Genomic DNA, 16940 nt, shown 5'->3' with positions numbered 1-16940 from the left:
ATAAACCATAAATTTGTGTCTTTCAAGAACCTAGTAGGACGGGCATCCAAGTGATGCATCCACAATGGCAGCTGAGAAGGAACTGAGCTGGGAAGTGCTCTGCGACCGGAAATAGGGTGAAGCTTCAGAGTGCTTTGAGGAGGTGCAAAGCCCACGCTGTAAAGGATACAGAATCACCACTAAGATGTGTTTGCCTGGTCAAATACATTTGGAAAGCTAATTTTATCTATATCACTAAACAAACTGCAGCAGGAGGACACAATATTTTTTGCAGGAACTCTAAAGCCCCAATTAAAAACAGAGTTGAGTACATACAATTCCAATTCTGTGTTGAAACATAGCCTAAAAAATTAGCAAGTTTTAATTTTCTTTTCTTACTTTTTGTGACTTCCAAGATCTCCTTGAATCTTCTTTGTACTTAAGGGGTGTATTTTTAAAATGCCCAGTTTGTATTTTACGTTCCGTAGATTTTTCAACAATTTTTTTCTGTAGATTTAAAACACGTTCATCTTTCAAAATACCTTCACTAAACTGCATCTTAATTTTCTTTTCTTCTTGCCTGCAGAACATATACACACATCACACACACACACACACACACACACACACACACACACACACACACACACACACACACAGATTAGATGGTCAAAGTATGAAAATATTACTGCAATTTCTATTTAAAAACACGAGACAGCTAAGGACTACAGATGTGCACAAACTGAAGGGAAGAGAGAGGAGGAGAGAGGAGAACAGGATCATTTTTTAAAAAGGAGAGCAGGTCCTTACTTGCCCTCTGCCACCTCATGCAGCTTCCTGCTACTGCGCTTGTCCCAACAGCGCCAGCACACACTTGGGATCCACACATCTGCGGGCACCATTTTCATGGTGTTGCTAACCATGCAAATGGTACATGCATACGTGTGGATACCATGTGCGTGCTGGTGCTATGTGTGGGTACTTGGGACAAGCACCACCTCAGCAGGAAGCTGCGTGTGGTGATGGCGGCAGGCAGGCAAGGACCTGCTCTCCTCTTTCTTTCTTTTATTTTTTAAAGATCCTTCTCACCTCTCACCTCCCCACAGCACCAAAGTGGTTCAGAGCTCATCCGAACCAGTGTGGCACCAAACCCGTGCACTAATCTCAGTTTGTACACATCCCTACTAAGGAAAAGGGCTGCACCACATACAGTGCAGGAAATCAGTAACCCAAGTGAGAGGCACACAAACAGCTTTTGAGTCACTCTACAACATATTAGCACTGTTTGCAAAGGCAGGGCTGCTCCATGGCTAGCTACTAAGAAGTTTGTCATCGCAGATGTGACACTAATCCCATAATTCTCAAGCAGTGCATATCCATCTTGTATGGATTGGCAGTTTTCTGTGCAGTATGTAAGTCAAGCACTTTAAGTCCCATTGACTTACATATGAGAGAAAATCAGGTTACTTACCTGTAAAGGTAGTTCTTGTAGTAGTACATTATCCTTCACACTCTGGATGTCTGCACCTGCATAGACATGACCCAAAGAACCTTCTAGAGCTTTCAAAGCCTTTTGGTGATAGCCCCGCCCCCTAGTGACATAGGCCTCTCTTCAGACATCATCTCCTTCAGTCCCTGACCACTGTGATCAACTCAACAGGTAAATGACCACTTAAGTGTGTGTGGGGGGGGGGGGGGAAGGATCGTGTGAAGTACAATGGACCACTACAAGAACTGCCGTTATAGGTAAGTAACCTGGCTTCCTTGGTATTGGACCTATTGTCCTCCACATGCTGGAGATTAGCAAGCCACTCACTATGCCCAGAGTGAGTGGTGGTGTAGTGCACATAGGGTGCCAACGACCCCCAAACCCACAGGCCCATGGGGCACTGGGTTTTGTTGTTTCTGATGTGTTCTGAGAGTAGATTCTCTGGTAGCAAATTAGAGTGGATTCAATTCATAGGGTGCAATAGTGCACCCTATGTGCACTACACCACCACTCACTCTGGGCCACTCTGGTGCCCCCCAAGTGGAGTAATGGGGCTGCTGAAATCCCCATTATTCCCTATGGGGGAAAAGCTTAAAGACATGCAAACTTCAGAAATTCTTTAAAAATCACCCCTTTCAGCAATTTCTTTGAAATCTGGATGGTAGCAGGCACCCATTGGGGCACTACCACCTGATCCACTCTTCTGTCCCCAGAACCCCCTTTCTACCCCAAATCTGCCCACAAGAAATGCCAACTTCAAAAATCATTTAAAAATTACCCTTTTGCCCAATTTCTTTGAAATCTGGGTGGTAGCTTCCTTGAACCCATTGGGCACTACCACCCACCACAACCCATTCTGGGCCACCCTGGTGTCCACCACATGGAGCTGGAAGGTTGCTGAAATCCCAATTATTTCCTATGGGGAAAAAGCTTAAAGATGTGTAAATGTCAAAAATTCTTTAAAAATCAGCTCTTTGACCAATTTCTTTGAAATTTGGGTGATAGCTTCCACTCATTGGGCACTACCATCCAACCCACTTTGGCCACAAAATGGAGGTCCAAATCTCCAAATTTTTCCAATCTGAATCGGGGTGATTTGTTTTGTAGCCAAATCTGGGCAAATGAGGAGTGATTTGTTTTTTCTACAAATCACCCGAATCGGCCAGATTTGGGTACAAATCATTTTGTAACCATATCATTTTGCACATCCCTAAACTGAATATCCAGTACTGAATAGTACTGAGTAAGTACTGAATATCTGGTCTCAGGAGGACTTTGTCCTGTTGGAAGGAGATGAACGGCGGGTCTGACCATAGCACTCCGAGCTCTGACACACATCGGGCTCAGTGATTGCTAACAGAAATGCTGTTTTGATGGTCAGGTATTTAAGGGATCAGGTAGCCATAGGCTCGAATGGCTTATGCATGGAGGGAAGAGAGGACAAGTTCAAAGTCCCAAGGTGGTGCCAACCTCAAAGCTGGAGAATATAAACTGAGTAATCCTTTAAAAAACCTTTTAACAGGGTCCAAAGAAAAAAGTCAACATGCAGAGTGTAGGTGAACTTTCAAAGATGGAACCAAAGATAGATCCAAATTTTTCAAATGCAACAGGGAGGATAAAATCTAATGAAGCCTCCTTGGGGTTTATCCCTTTAGAGGTTGCAAAAACAGTAAAATGTATCCATTTAGTTTTATAGGTACACTGTGTTGAAGGTTTTCGGGATAACAACTAGAACTGCCTGGTCTTGGAGTGATGAAGAGATGACATCCAGAACTGCCTGGTCTTGGATCAAGGGATGGTGATCCTCCATGCTGTGAGATGAAGATTCTGGATGTCCAGGTGCAGGATCAAACCATGATCTCTGGTGAGTATATCCAGATGACTGGGCAGAGGTATATGCTGGCTGTTGGATAGAGTCAGCAGTGCAGAGAGCCAGGCTCGTGGCAGCCACCAGGGAGCAATGAGTATGCAATCAGCTTGCTCCTCTATGATTTTCCTCAGGAATGCTGATACAAGTGGCAGAGGTGGGAATAGGTGCCGCTCAGTGATGGCAGGAATGCTTTGATAGCTTTCCAGATGGCTAGCAGTTCCAGCTGGTTGATGTGAAACCTACTTCCATGAATGCTCCAGAGGCCTGCTACACTGTGGTTGTCGCCAATGCATGCCGCATCTAGACTTGGAGGCATCTGTTGTGATGGACACTATGGACTGTGGCTGTACAAATGGTCAGTCTTCTAGGAAACTGGAGAGCTTGGACCACCAATGGGCAGATTGATGGGCCCTGTCTGGCAGCAGGGGCCTGGCTTGTGGGTGGTTCATATGTGGGTGAATGACTGACAGGAACCGATGTTGTAAGGGATGCATCCGAAGGCATGCCAACAAAAGGATGCTCATTGTGGATGCCACGAATCCCAACATTTTTGAATAGACTTTGCTGAATGTGTGTTCAAGGCTAGTATTCTGTGGGTCATAGCTCTGATGTCTGCAAACCTCCATGATGGCAGGGAGGCCAGCATGTCTTGAGAGTTGAGAATAGTTCCTAAGAACTCTATGGATCCTGCGGTTGCTACTTTTGGTTTTTCCCAATTTACACAAAGACCCAGACTGTCTAGGAGCATAATCTGATAGTCTGACTGTGACAATGTAACTTCTCTTTGGACCATGTCACCAAGAGCCAATTGTCTAAAAAGGGAAATAGATGAATGGCCTGTTGTCACAGATGGGCCATGACAATGGTCATACATTTGGTAAAGACTCTTGGGGCCATGTACAGGCCAAAGGGCAGGACCTTGTATTTGTAGACTCTTCTCCCAATGCAGAAACACAGATATTTCCTATGATGTGGCCTGATGGAAATATGAAAGCAGGCATATTTCAAGTCTATCGCAGCAAACCAATCATTCAGGAACAGGAGTTGCAAGATCTGATTTTGGGATATTTTGAGGAAATATCCTCTTTGGGATAGCGAAGTAACAGGAATAGAAACCTGTTACCATATTGCTGTGTGCACAGCCTGGATGGCACCCTTCCTGAGAAGTGATTGCACTTCCTGTCAGAGAGTAGGATTGTGCTGTGTGCATCGGGGTCTCAAAAAGGGTAGTAGTGTGTGCAACTCTATCATGTATCCCAGTCTGATGATTGTGAGCACACATTAGTCCATAGTGATGTCTTGCTACATGTAGTCCGACTTGGATTTCAGTTAGTCTTCTGGGATGGAGTGGAAGACTGAACAAAATGAATTGTATGGTTGGAATCTGTTCTTTTTTGGCTCCTGGTGATGAAAAGTCTGGTAGGATGAGTGTTGCTGAGGTTGTTGAGTCCACAGATGTAGTTTATTGGGCCTTTGCTGAAAGGACTGAATCCCCATAGATTTTACCATGGTCTTTAACTTGTGAATCCTCTCCAAGGTATCATCTGTCTCTTTGCCAAAAAGGTTATCCCCGTCAAAGGGGAGGTCCTCAATCTGTAGCTTGGCCTCAGGTGTAAGAGAGGTAGAATTCAGCCACACAAGCCTGCGTAAAGCAGGCCACTGCCACTGCCATGGTCCTGGATCCGCAGTCCGCTTCATGCATGTGGAGTGGAGCTTCTGTTTTGTTGTTTGAAGGCCTTCGGAAAGGAAGGTCATGGCCGCCTCCTTCTGATCCAGTTGGAGTTGCTGAATAAAGGGCTCAAGCTTCTCCAAGAGAAGATGTGTGTAGCAAGCCATACAACCTTTATGGTGACAGGACAGTTGTGTTCTGGTCAACTGCGTCCCGCTCAATTGCGTCCCGGTCATTGGCGTCCCTGGACGCTTGCATTCGGTTTTTTTGCGTCCTGGAAACTTGTATCCCTAACCCACAGTATAACTAATATTTCCATATTAGCTTCCATAAAACAATTTTATTAATTAAAAAAGAGATTGTAGCATGCATCAAAATTAATTTTTAAGTCGTCAAAAAGTCCTCAGGATTGTAACATGCAAGTAATGATTGAAGGCGCTTATTGATATTCTTATTTCTGGGTTGGACAATAATCCCTCTTTGGTAGTCAATTTTGGTTTGGTATAGGCGGAGCATTTTGTGCTGCCTCCAACGGCTATCATTTCTTCCCATTGCTGAGACAAAAGGCATTTCTGCCATTGGAAATTCATATTTTGACAAAGTTGCTCCAATGAGATGTCTGGTTGGTTTTTGTGAAGATATCCCAGTTTCTTTCAACTCTGAAATCGATTCTTTTGCTCTAATTGCAGCAGCAGAAGAACATGGTTATGCTCATTAATTTGTTTTGTTACTACATCGATCTCGGTATGAACTCTTGCTTTGCAGGATTGTACCACACATCTCCAGTAAGTTTTCGTGCCCGCAGCATTTTCCTTATGATAGTGATAGCTATAATTTCTGTCATCCACAAGTATGTTTCCACCTATGCTTGATTTTATGAGCTGTGGCATAGCTTAGTTTCTAAACAAAATTACACTATAGGGAATGTTTAACATATATAAATCTTGACTGATCAGAACAGTGCTGCGAACTCACAAGGAGAATGAAGTTGATCAGTCGAGACAGCTCCCACCCTTTGTTTTTTAACCATACCAAACACATGTGGGGATTTGTTTATAAGTAGCTTGGTCACAAATGAGGGGCCCATCATGTGCCTACAATTACGCTAATTGATTAGATGGGATAAGAGGCTTAACATATATAACACGGGGTTTACTTACAGTTGGGTTAGAGACGCAAATGTCCAGGACACACACAAAAATGGACGCAAACGTCCAGGGACACCAATGACTGGGATGCAATTTACCGGGACGCAATTGACCAGGACACAAATGCCCTAGTACCACCCTCTATAGTTTGAGATGTGTACCTAAAGTGTAGCAGTAGCATAGATGCATTTCCCAAAGGAGTCCAACTTCTTCCCATCTGGGTCAGAGAGCAAAGAGCAGTATCTGCTTAGCACCCAGCTGAGAGGACTCCATCACAATTGAGTTAAGTTTGGGTGTAGAAACAAGTAAGGTGCATCATTATGATAGACCCTATACAGGTTTTCCAATTTCTTAGCTGTTGGTGGAATGGAAGCTGGTTTGGTTCAAGCCGCTTTTACCACAGTAGGCAAAAGTGGTAGCAAAATGGGGACGGCAGGAGTAGTCTTGATCAATCAAAATACAGGGCTGCTATCTCATGTTTCAAATGTTGAGTTTTAAGGCCAAGGGCTGAAGCCATGCACTGGATTTGCTCAAAAGTAAGGCTTATAGTCCTCTGATGCAGAATGCCTCTATCTCCATCAGAATCTGGTGTAGTAGAGCCTGCAAGGGCGTAAGTCTTGTCAGGTTGAACCACCTTGAGAGTCTGAGAAGGTGATGCAGTATTTTGTTTATGTCCACCATCGGTAGCTGTTAGTTCTGCTTTTTATCAGGATGCTGCATTGCAGTCTTCCTATTGGGCAACACTGGGCAAAGTGGAGTGTGACCTGGAGCGAGATCCCAGTAAGACCTCCTCTGATAACCAACAGGTGCCCTGGGTTCCATCCAGACATCTCCATAGTGGGTTCTTTGATATTCATAGGTAGACTACTCTGGGAAGTGTTCGTAATTGCAATCAGGAGAGCAATAGGGTCTATTTGTGTCTCTGTGCTTAATTGGGTGCATGCCATCATGATGCCTATCAGTCTTGGTACTCTTCAGGGCCATAGGGGTCAGTGTTAAGAGCGCTCTGAGCAGTCCATACTGTAGTCCCAGTCAGTGTTACCTACAGATTCTATGTCGGGATAGTGCCATTCTCCCTCCAACTCTCACTCACTGACAAGCATTGGGGAGGTTGCCTTGGAGGCTATTGCTCTCTTTGGTGCTATCAGTTTCTTTTTGCACAGTTTCTTAGCCTTGGAATCCTCAGAGTGCTTGGCCTTTCTGGGCTTCATGTCCAAGGTGGAGGACTTCAGCACTGGGAGCAGCAGCTTGGCAGGTGCTTGGAGCATTGGATCTTGTGTTGGTACAGACAGCGCTTGAGCATTTCATGTGTCAAGAGCTCTGGGGCCATGCACAGCATCCCACAGCGAATATGGCGCTGCTGGGATAACTGAGAGGTGGGTGGAGTTGGGAGGGCTGCAGCAGCAAGCAGCACCCTTTCCCAGAGTAAAGCATGTAAGTGTAAGGCCTGATTCCGCCTGGCTTGCCAGGTTTGCCAGCTTTACAAATGGCACAAATGTGTCCTGTGTCCCTCTCCTAGGCACGCAAGGTAACAGTCGTGCCCATCAGAGGAGGGAAGTCTGGCCGCACAAATAATACAGACTTTAAAAGAAGTCTTGGTGGCTATAGATGGCCACAAACCCCTCAGGAGAAAAGCAGGAGGGGGGGGAGAGGCGCAATGGGCAGGAAACCATTTGAAAATAAACATGCAAAGGGTTGGGGAAAGAATGAGAAGACAGAAAGAAGAGAAAATAATCGAAAACAACAAGGGACAAGTGAAGTATCTCTCTCTCTTTTTAACAGCTCATCTCACAGAAAAAACTGCAGCAGAAGGAAATATGATGGAAATATATCCATCCGATGTCGCCATCCAATGTTGCTATCGTGATGGTCAGAAGACAATTGAGGGAGGTAACGTCTGAGAAGATACTTATGTCACTAGGGGCTACCAAAAAAAAACTTTTTTGGCTATCATCAAAAAGCTTTGACAGCTCTAGAAGGTTCCCTGGGTCATGCATTTGCAGGCACAGACATCCAGAGTGTGGAGGACAACAGGACCACTACCAAGGAAGTTAAGCCTGAGCATGTATTATACTGGCACAATAGTGCCAATACAAGAGCCAGCGTAGTGTAGTGGCTAGAGTGCTGGACTAGGACTGGGGAGACCCGAGTTCAAATCCCCATTCAGCCATGAAACTAGCCGGGTGACTCTGGGCCAGTCACTTCTCTCTCAGCCTAACCTACTTCACAGGGTTGTTGTGAAAGAGAAACTCAAGTATGTAGTATCTGGGCTCCTTGGAGGAAGAGCGGGATATAAATGTTAAAATAAAATAAAATATAATATAATAATAATAATAATAATAATGAGTTGTTTCAACATTCTGCCAAATGCCAATACCATCAGACTGCAGCAGAGGGTGAGGCATTGGCTTGTAGCTTCTGGAGCCTCCTCATGACAATTCCCCCTGCTTTCAAACTTTTTTGGTTCTTTTTAAAAAAAAAAAGATTGTGAGTCTTTTCAGGACAGGATTATTAATTTTTTTAAATGCTGTAAGCTGCTCTGAGCCTGTTGGAAACAATGAGGTATAAAACCAACAAACACAGAAAAAAGCCCTGAACATTCTATTGCTCTTAAATCTGTAGTATCCACACAACCTCCCTGACTTTTTGCACACATCAACTAGGTGACACCACTCCAAATTTGGTGCAAATCTGTTGAAAAATGGGGGAGATACAGTAGTTTAAAATGTTCGCTCCTAAAGGAGAGGTCACAGTGTTGGTGACTTTTTTAAACTGCATATAATGTTTCTTTTAAAGCTTTAATGTCTCTTTATAATTTTATTCTAAACTTCAGGTCCATGCCAGACTAGTGCCTTTTGCTTGAAAAACAAAAGTAGTTTTGAGTAATTAGTGTTCGCAATCTTCATAACAGAGTAAAAGCAACTAAGGGTGCAGATCAACCATTTTGCCCACTGAGGGTTCTGAAGCCAGAGTTGGGAGGGACAGATCCTGCCAAGTTCTAGTGAGTGGCTTCCTGGTTCTGAACATAAGATGCCTGAGAAAAGGAATATATGAGGACTTTGGTACTTGTATAATTTAACGTCCATTCCTTCCCCCTCCCTTTCCTTTTATGAGCCTTTGTTTTCTCCCTCTGCCTCCTTTCTCTCACCCCTAGCAAGGAGGAAAAGCAAAGCCCTTCAGCAAAGCTTCGAAGAATTTACTGATAATTAAATCCATTGATTTCACTGGAGCTTATTTCTAAAGAATTAGAATAGGAATCAGGACCAGCAGAGATCCTAGGCTAGAATCTGAGCTCTCTTTTTATCTTCTTCCTAGCCACTCAGCAAAGCATAGAAGAACTTACAGAGGAAGAAAAAAAATCCCATTGATTTATCTGGGACTTACTTTTGGCCAAGGACTCCATGCTAGGAAGCTCCAAAGAATTACAGCAAAGAAATCCAAAGAAACCATTCCCACCCAGCACCATGAAACCACCACTGTGGTATAGACTGCTCCTGAACATGAAGGTTCTACATCAGAGCCAAACTGCCTGTGAATATGGATGCTTCGCTTGAACATACAGATGAATGAATTCTCCATACTCACAGGTAGTTGGGAAAGGGGATGTTGGGCTGGAGTACACATGTCTTTTCAAGCAGCATTTTGATGATTGACCCTGAAATTCTATATACACATTTGTGAGGAAGCAATCGCCATTAAGCTCAGCAGAGATGATTAAACAATAACTGAAAAATGGTGTTGGGGGAAAATAATGGAAATATCCTTTTTTAAATGTGGGTGGAGGAAAACAGGTTGCTTACCTGTAACTTATGATCTGGAAGTGATCCGTTGTCAGTCATGCGAAATAAGTTACTGCGCCTGTGCAGGGACCTTCCAGATGGATTAATGAGCTCCTCTCCGGCGCCACTCCCTGCCATGCTCGTGCTCCGTGCCCTTCTTTTCCTGGCAGCCAGGTGCCATTTTGTTTCAGACGATTCACACCTTGTGCAATCCAGTGACCAAAGAGGTAAATCAGTCTTGTTCTTTAAAACACGGCAGCAGGGAGGTACGGGTGGGTCTCATGACTGACAATGGATCACCACTAGATCATAAGTTACAGGTAAGCAACCTGTTTATCTGGAAGTGATCCATTATTATCATGAGAAATGGGTGATCAACCAGTCCCACCCCCACCCCACCCCATGGTGGAGGGTGCCATTCCACCCACTATTCCAGAACTCCTTTGAGTACCTCTTTTCCAAATCTGGCTTCCGCAAGTCTATGGCATAGTGCTTTATGAAAGGTAAGTGTGTAGACCATGTAGCAGCTGCACATATGTCTTTGAAATGAAGACCAGATAAGTGTGCAGTGGAAGCAGAGTATGCTCTCATGGAGTGTGCTTTTATTAGTTTGGGAGGTTGTTGATTCTGTAATTTATAAGTTATGAAAACAAGCTGCACCAGCCAATGTGATAGCCTTTGTCTCGACAGAGACAGGCCCTTACTTTTCCCTTTGAACAACACGAAAAGAATCTTAGTTCATCTTATACTTTCTTTTCCCCTCAGAAGGCATCTTCTTACATCCAGAGAGTGCAACGCTTTTCCCAATCGCGTTTCAGGCTCCTGAAAAAAGGATGGAGGCACAATATTCTGATTCAAGTGGAAGTCAGTTACTACCTTAGGTAAGAATGCGAGATCAGTATGCATAACCACTTTGTTAGAATAAAATTGTGTATATGGCACGTCTGCCCTTAAAGCTGCTAGCTCACTCACACAATATGTGGTAGTGATAGCAATTAGAAAGGCAGTCTTGAGCGTCAAGTAATGTAGGCTCCCTTAACAAAGCAGCTCAAAAGGAGCTTCCATAAGTGAGGCCAACACCAGAGACATTGTTCAGTCGGGTGCTGTATTGGAGGGTAAAGGTTATTAACGCCCTGCAAAAACTTTTTGCATACCGAATGTGAAAAGGCAGAATAACCTTGCCACCCTTTATGCTTTGCTGAAATAGTGGTGAGGTTGACCCACAAGGACACATTTGCTAAACCTGCTTCTTTCAGGCTGGTTAAGTATAACAAAATCTGATTTGTAGAGCCCTTGAATGAATCATATTCATGTGCTCCCGCATAAATTGCAAACCGCTTCCACTTACTAGCATAACTCCTGGTGGAGGCTCGATGACTGTTCAGCAGGATATTTTTCAATAGCTGACCTTCCACGCTGTTGGCTGCAACATCCAGAGGGACTGATGTAATATTATAAGTCGGGGTCCAATGGAAGATGATAATAGTGGTTCCTCGTCAGTCTGAGTAGCGACAGAAACCACAGCTGGAGCGGCCACCATAGCGTCACTAAAATGGCTTTTGCATGGTCCTCTATCAGCTTGCCTACCACTCTGTTGACCAGGGGTTGAAAAGGGAACATATACAGCAGGCCTTTCCCCCAGTGGTGCTGAAAAGCATCCCTCAGGGACCGTTGCCCAATGTGCGCTCTGGAACACAACTGCGGAAATGTCTTGTTTGTGGCCGAAGCAAACATATCCACCTGAGGAACACGCCACTGTTTGGTCAAACGTTCTAGACACGTTTGCTTCAATTTCCACTCATGATGCTGCTGGTTCTTGAAAGTCCTGCTCAGGTTGTCTGCCAAGACGTTCTCCAATCCCTTGATGTGGATGGCAACAAGGTAAACATTCTTGGATATGCACCAGTTCCACAGCTGCGTGCTCAGAGCACACAGAGAGCATGACCCCGTGCTATCCTGTCAGTTTACACAGGCAATCGCCATGGTATTGTCCATTTGTAACTGCACAATAATGTTTTGACTCAAGGGCGCAAAAGACTTCAGTGCCAGGTAAGTTGCCATTGAAGAAGAAGGGGGGAAGAAGAAAGAAGGGAACAGCTTGGGTGGGGCACTGACTGTCCTGTCTTTGCCTCTGCCCCACCTTTCCTCAGGTGGTAGGATCTCCTTGGGCTGTTGCTGCTGCTGTGGCTGGGGCCCTGCTCCTATATAGGGCAGGCTGGCCCAAGGGCGCGAGCCTCTTGGCGTAAGCCGAAGGGCTCTGGTCCTTGTGGCTCTCAGCTGTGGGGCAAGCTGCCTGGGGCCCAGAAGACCTTTCTCCTTGCAGCCCAGAAGACCTTTCTTCCTGCAACCAAGAAGCCAGCAAGAGATTGCATAAGTCTGGCTCTGGTCTTTATTAAGCCAAGAAGCTTTGGTGGGTTAGTCTGGGGAGATGTGTCTGGGAGAGCGATAAAGTGGGCATGGAGTGGGGGCAGCAATATCACAGGTAGCGGGCAGAGGGAGGTATGGCGGTGGGAGTTGGGCAGGCTGTTACAGGGGAATACGGTCCAGACAATTGAGGCCTGTTCCTTTTTCCAGCCCTTCTCCCAACCCTCTGACCCCAGGGAGCTCTGAGAACACGCCCTCGAGGATTAGGGTGCTGCTGCTAAATGCCAGGTCAGTTAATGCAAAAACTTCTCTCATCCACGATTTGATTGTGGATGAGCGTGCTGACCTGGTATGTGTGACGGAGACCTGGTTGGATGGGCTGGGCGGGGTTGGTCTCTCTCAGCTCTGTCCTCCAGGTTTCCAGATTGTGCAGCAGCCCTGCCTCGAGGGTTGGGGAAGAGGTGTTGCAGTCATCTTTCGTGTTGCAGTCATCTCCCTGTTTCCAGGTGCCCGGTCAGGCAATCTCAGAATTTTGAGTGTTTGTCCTTGAGGGTGGGCCTCTGAGATAGGCTGGGGATTCTGCTGGTGTACCGACCACCCTGCTGCACTTCAGTCTCCCTACCTGAGCTGGCGGGGTTGGTCTCGGAGGTGGTCTTGGGTTCCCCCAGGCTTATTGTTTTGGGGGATTTCAATGTCCATGCTGAGGCCCCCCTAGTGGGTGCAGCTCAGGATTTCATGGCCTCCATGGCAACCATGGGCCTGTCTCAATTGGTATTGGGCCCTACCCACGTGGCAGGACACACTCTGGATCTGGTTTTTGCTGACCGGGAAATAAATGATCTGGAGGTGGAGGAATTTGAGACCACTCCCTTGTCATGGACAGATCATCAGCTGGTGGGGTTTAGTTTGACTGCTCCGTCTGCCCTCTGCAAGGGTGGTGGGCCGATTAGGATGGTCCGCCCCGGAGGCTTATGGATCTGCTTGGATTCCAGACGGCCCTCGGGAAGTTTCCAGTGTCTAGAGCTGGTGGCCCTGTCGAGGCCCTGGTTGATCACTGGAATGGAGAGATAGCCCGGGCTGTTGACACGGTTGCTCCTAAATGCCCTCTCTGGCTTGGTGGAGCCCGATCTGCTCCTTGGTTTTCCTCGGAGCTTAAGGCGATGAAGCAACTCAGACGATGGCTGGAACGACGTAGGAGGAAGAGTCATGACGAATCCAACCGAACACGGGCTAGAGCCCATTTTAGGGACTACTCCGTGGCGGTGGGGGCGGAGAAGAAATGCTTTTTCTCCGGCTCCATTGCGTCTGCTCAGTGCAGACAAACGGAGCTGATTCGTGTGGTAAAAACTTTGCTCCACACATCCCCCCAGACAATGGGGGAGGAGTCATCTACAGCTCTTTGTGATCAGTTTGCCTGTCACTTTGCAGATAAAGTCGCTCGCATCCATGCTGACCTGGACTCCAGAGTTTTGGCAGTTCCGGCAGACGTGCCTCTGGTACCGTCTGGTCCTCTTGTGTTGGATTCTTTTCGGTTGGTGCGGCCTGAGGATGTGGACAAGATCCTGGGCAGTGTGCGGGCGACTTTGTACACTCTTAACCCTTGCCCTTCATGGCTAATAAAAGCTGCCAGGGAGGGGACAGGCAGATGGTTGGAGGTGATCATTAATGCTTCATTAAGGGAGGGCAGGATGCCATCGTGCCTCAAGGAGGTGGTGGTAAGACCACTATTAAAAAAGCCCTCCCTTGATCCCTCTAACCTGGATAACTATAGACCTGTGTCTAACCTTCCCTTTTTGGGCAAGGTGATGGAGCGTATGGTGGAGGAGTCCTTGATCTCAGCGGTCAACTTGTGCTTTTTTGGAGGTGGTGATTCACTATCTCACGAAGCACGATGTTGCTTACACTTTTTATTCTCAGTAACTGCAGACTTGGGAGATTGTGCATGCACAGACCCTGACTCCGATACCGAAACTGTTGATGTTGACCTTGGCGTCGATCCCGAGATCAGTGTCAACTCCGGCTTTGGCGGACACAGCGTGTCTCCATATAACACTGTCCTGAGGCACAACGAGCAATTCTTTAAAGATTGCTTTGAAAAGGATTTACAAATGCTACAAGGTGCTGGGACATGTTGTTCACCCAGGCACAGCAAACAGAGATCATGTTCATCAGTCAAGGGTAACTTGGCTCTACACTGAGAGCAATGCTTAAAAGTAGTCTTTTCCTTCTCAGTCATGTCCCCTCCAATGGCAAAGCCGTGAAACTATAATAACCAAGTCCAACGTCCAAAATCTTGAGAATAGTCAACTCACAGTCCAAAGTCCAAAACATTTTAATATCTGTCCGAAATAAAATTTTATTTTCTACAAACTGAGGAGCAATAACCCACAGGTCTCAATGTATCAGCTGTCAAAAAGAAACTGGACCAAAATGGTGCCTGACTGCCGAGAAAAGAAAGGCACAGAGCACATGCAGGGAGGGTCGCCAGAGAGGAGCTAATTAATCCATCTGGAAAGTCCCTGCACAGGCACAATAACCCATTTCTCATTATGACAACGGAACACTTCCAGATCAATGTAAAAATCATATAATGTAAACTCACCACCACCAGTACCCCACTTAGCACAGAGACTATGCTCACAGAATCTGACATTAACCACAGCATCCCATAGTGCATAGAATCTATTAGTATGTTTAAAACAGAACTGCACAACTTCAACTCTCCAGTTGTTGTTGGATTACAATTCCCATCATTCCCAGTCACAGTAGCCAATAGTCAGGGATGATCAGCATTGTAACCCAGCATCTGCAGGAGGGCTGAAGATGTGCAGCCCTGATTTAAAACAAAAATGCCAATAGTCCTTCTTGTCCTATTTTGTAGAGAATACATCAAATAAGCGGGGGGGGGAGAGAGGGGGGAGATTACCATAAGTTTGGTATTCTATCATACCAAAGAATACCATAAGATTGGTATTCTATTATACCAAACACAGAGGCGCTATTCTATTATACCAAACACAATACGTGTGAAGTGCCTGACAGGGTTCTTTGGGGCGAGCAGCTTAGCCCGCTCTCCCTGCAGACAAGCAGCCACTCGCAGCTGGGCAGCTGGAGCTGGGCGTCACGGAGCTGGCAGGGGCTACGGGGATTGGGGGCTGCACAGCCCCCGGAAGTTCCAGGATGCCCCGTGCACTCGCTCTTATCCTGGAGAGACCCCTGAGCCTGGGAGGCTGCTTGCAGCCTCCCGGTTGGGGGTCTACTCGTCACGAGCAAAGAAAACAAGGTTAACGGAGCGATCGCTCCATTAACCTCATTTAAGGGCAGGAGGATTTAATGAGGCTAGCTGCTGGGAGCCATGCGGCTCCCATTGCAGCACACAATCGCTCAAAAGCGGGCTGGGCTCCCTTAGCCCACTTTTGGGTGATCATGGGAATAGCCTCACATTATAATAGAAGTACACCAAACATTTGCTGTACTCTGCAATTTTCCTATGGCATGTCCCCTAAGTAAGATGAAGCAGCTCATGATACTTTGCAGAGCATGTTAAGTCACAGTACCATATCTCTTGTATGTGCAGTTCACAGAGCTGTGTACATGGGAGGAAATCCCCTGAGGGTTCCATGGAACAAAATCTCCACCAGCACCTAACTGAACAGTATACCATATAAAATGTTGCCTGTTATGCCCATATGGAAGTCCAGGAGCACAGTGCCTCCACAGGGTTACACAGGAACATAAGAAGCTACCTTATACAGAGTCAAAACATTGGTAGATCTAGCTCAGTATTGTCTACACTGACTGGCAGTGGCTTTCAATGATTTCAGGCAGGAGTATCTTTCAGCTCTACCTGGAGATACCAGGGAGTGGACCTGGGACCTTCTGCATCCAAGCATGCAGGTGCTCTTTCACTGAGCTATGACTATCCCCTAAAGGGAATATCTTAGAGCAAGCAGCATTCACATATAATCACCCATCCAAATGCAAGCCAAGGCAAACCCTGCCCAGCAAAGGGGATAATTCATACCTGCTACCACAAGACTATGTGATATAGTCTTGTGGTAGCAAGAGCTGGTCTTGTGGTTGCAAGCATGACTTGCCCCCTTAGCTAAGCAGGGTCTGACCTGGTTGCATCTGAATGGGAGACTACATATGAGCACTACAAAATATTCCCCTTAGGGGATGGAGCTGCTCTGGGAAGAGCAGAAGGTTCCCAGCCCCCTCCCTGGCAGCATCTCCAAGATAAGGCTGGGAGAGATTCCTGCATGCAATCTTGGAGAAGCCGCAACCAGTCTGTGTAGCCAATGAGCTAGATGGACCAATGGTCTGACTCAGTATGTGGCAGTCACATTCCTATGTTCCTAAGCCCCAGGGCTTTGGAAGCTGCTCCCTGCATCTCCTTCTAGGAGAGGAGAGCTGGTCTTGCGGTAGCAAGCATGACTTGTCCCCTTAGCTAAGCAAGGTCTGCCTTGGTTGCATATGAAAGGGAGATTAGAAGTGTGAGTACTATAAGATATTCCCCTCAGGGGATGGAGCCGCTCTGGGAAGAGCAGAAGGTTTCAAGTTCCCTCCCTGGTTTCTCCAAGATAGGGCTGAGAGAGATTCCTGCCTGCAACCTTGGAGAAGCCGCTGCCAGTCTGTGAAG

The 16940-nt window shown here is 46.3% G+C and overlaps 1 protein-coding gene across 12 annotated transcripts in view; it reads right to left on the bottom strand.

Annotated features, from left to right (window-relative positions):
• CFAP99 (cilia and flagella associated protein 99) overlaps window positions 1–16940 on the bottom strand; it is a 157943-nt gene that overhangs the window by 34905 nt on the left and 106098 nt on the right. For 7 of the 12 annotated variants that reach the window (XM_053308826.1, XM_053308837.1, XM_053308827.1 and 4 more), the window contains one exon: window positions 522–559. The exons of 1 other annotated variant lie outside the window; for it this stretch is intronic. In XM_053308826.1, coding sequence (XP_053164801.1) covers window positions 522–559 — 38 coding nt within the window. Of the gene's footprint in view, window positions 1–378; window positions 560–16940 lie in introns of all 12 variants that reach the window. 4 more of the 12 variants (XR_008319332.1, XM_053308831.1, XM_053308829.1 and 1 more) reach the window with 2 other exon arrangements.

The sequence above is a fragment of the Hemicordylus capensis genome, chromosome 3 (genome assembly GCF_027244095.1).
Source record: "Hemicordylus capensis ecotype Gifberg chromosome 3, rHemCap1.1.pri, whole genome shotgun sequence".
NCBI classification, from domain to species: domain Eukaryota; kingdom Metazoa; phylum Chordata; class Lepidosauria; order Squamata; family Cordylidae; genus Hemicordylus; species Hemicordylus capensis.
This window is presented reverse-complemented; position numbering and strand designations above follow the sequence as displayed.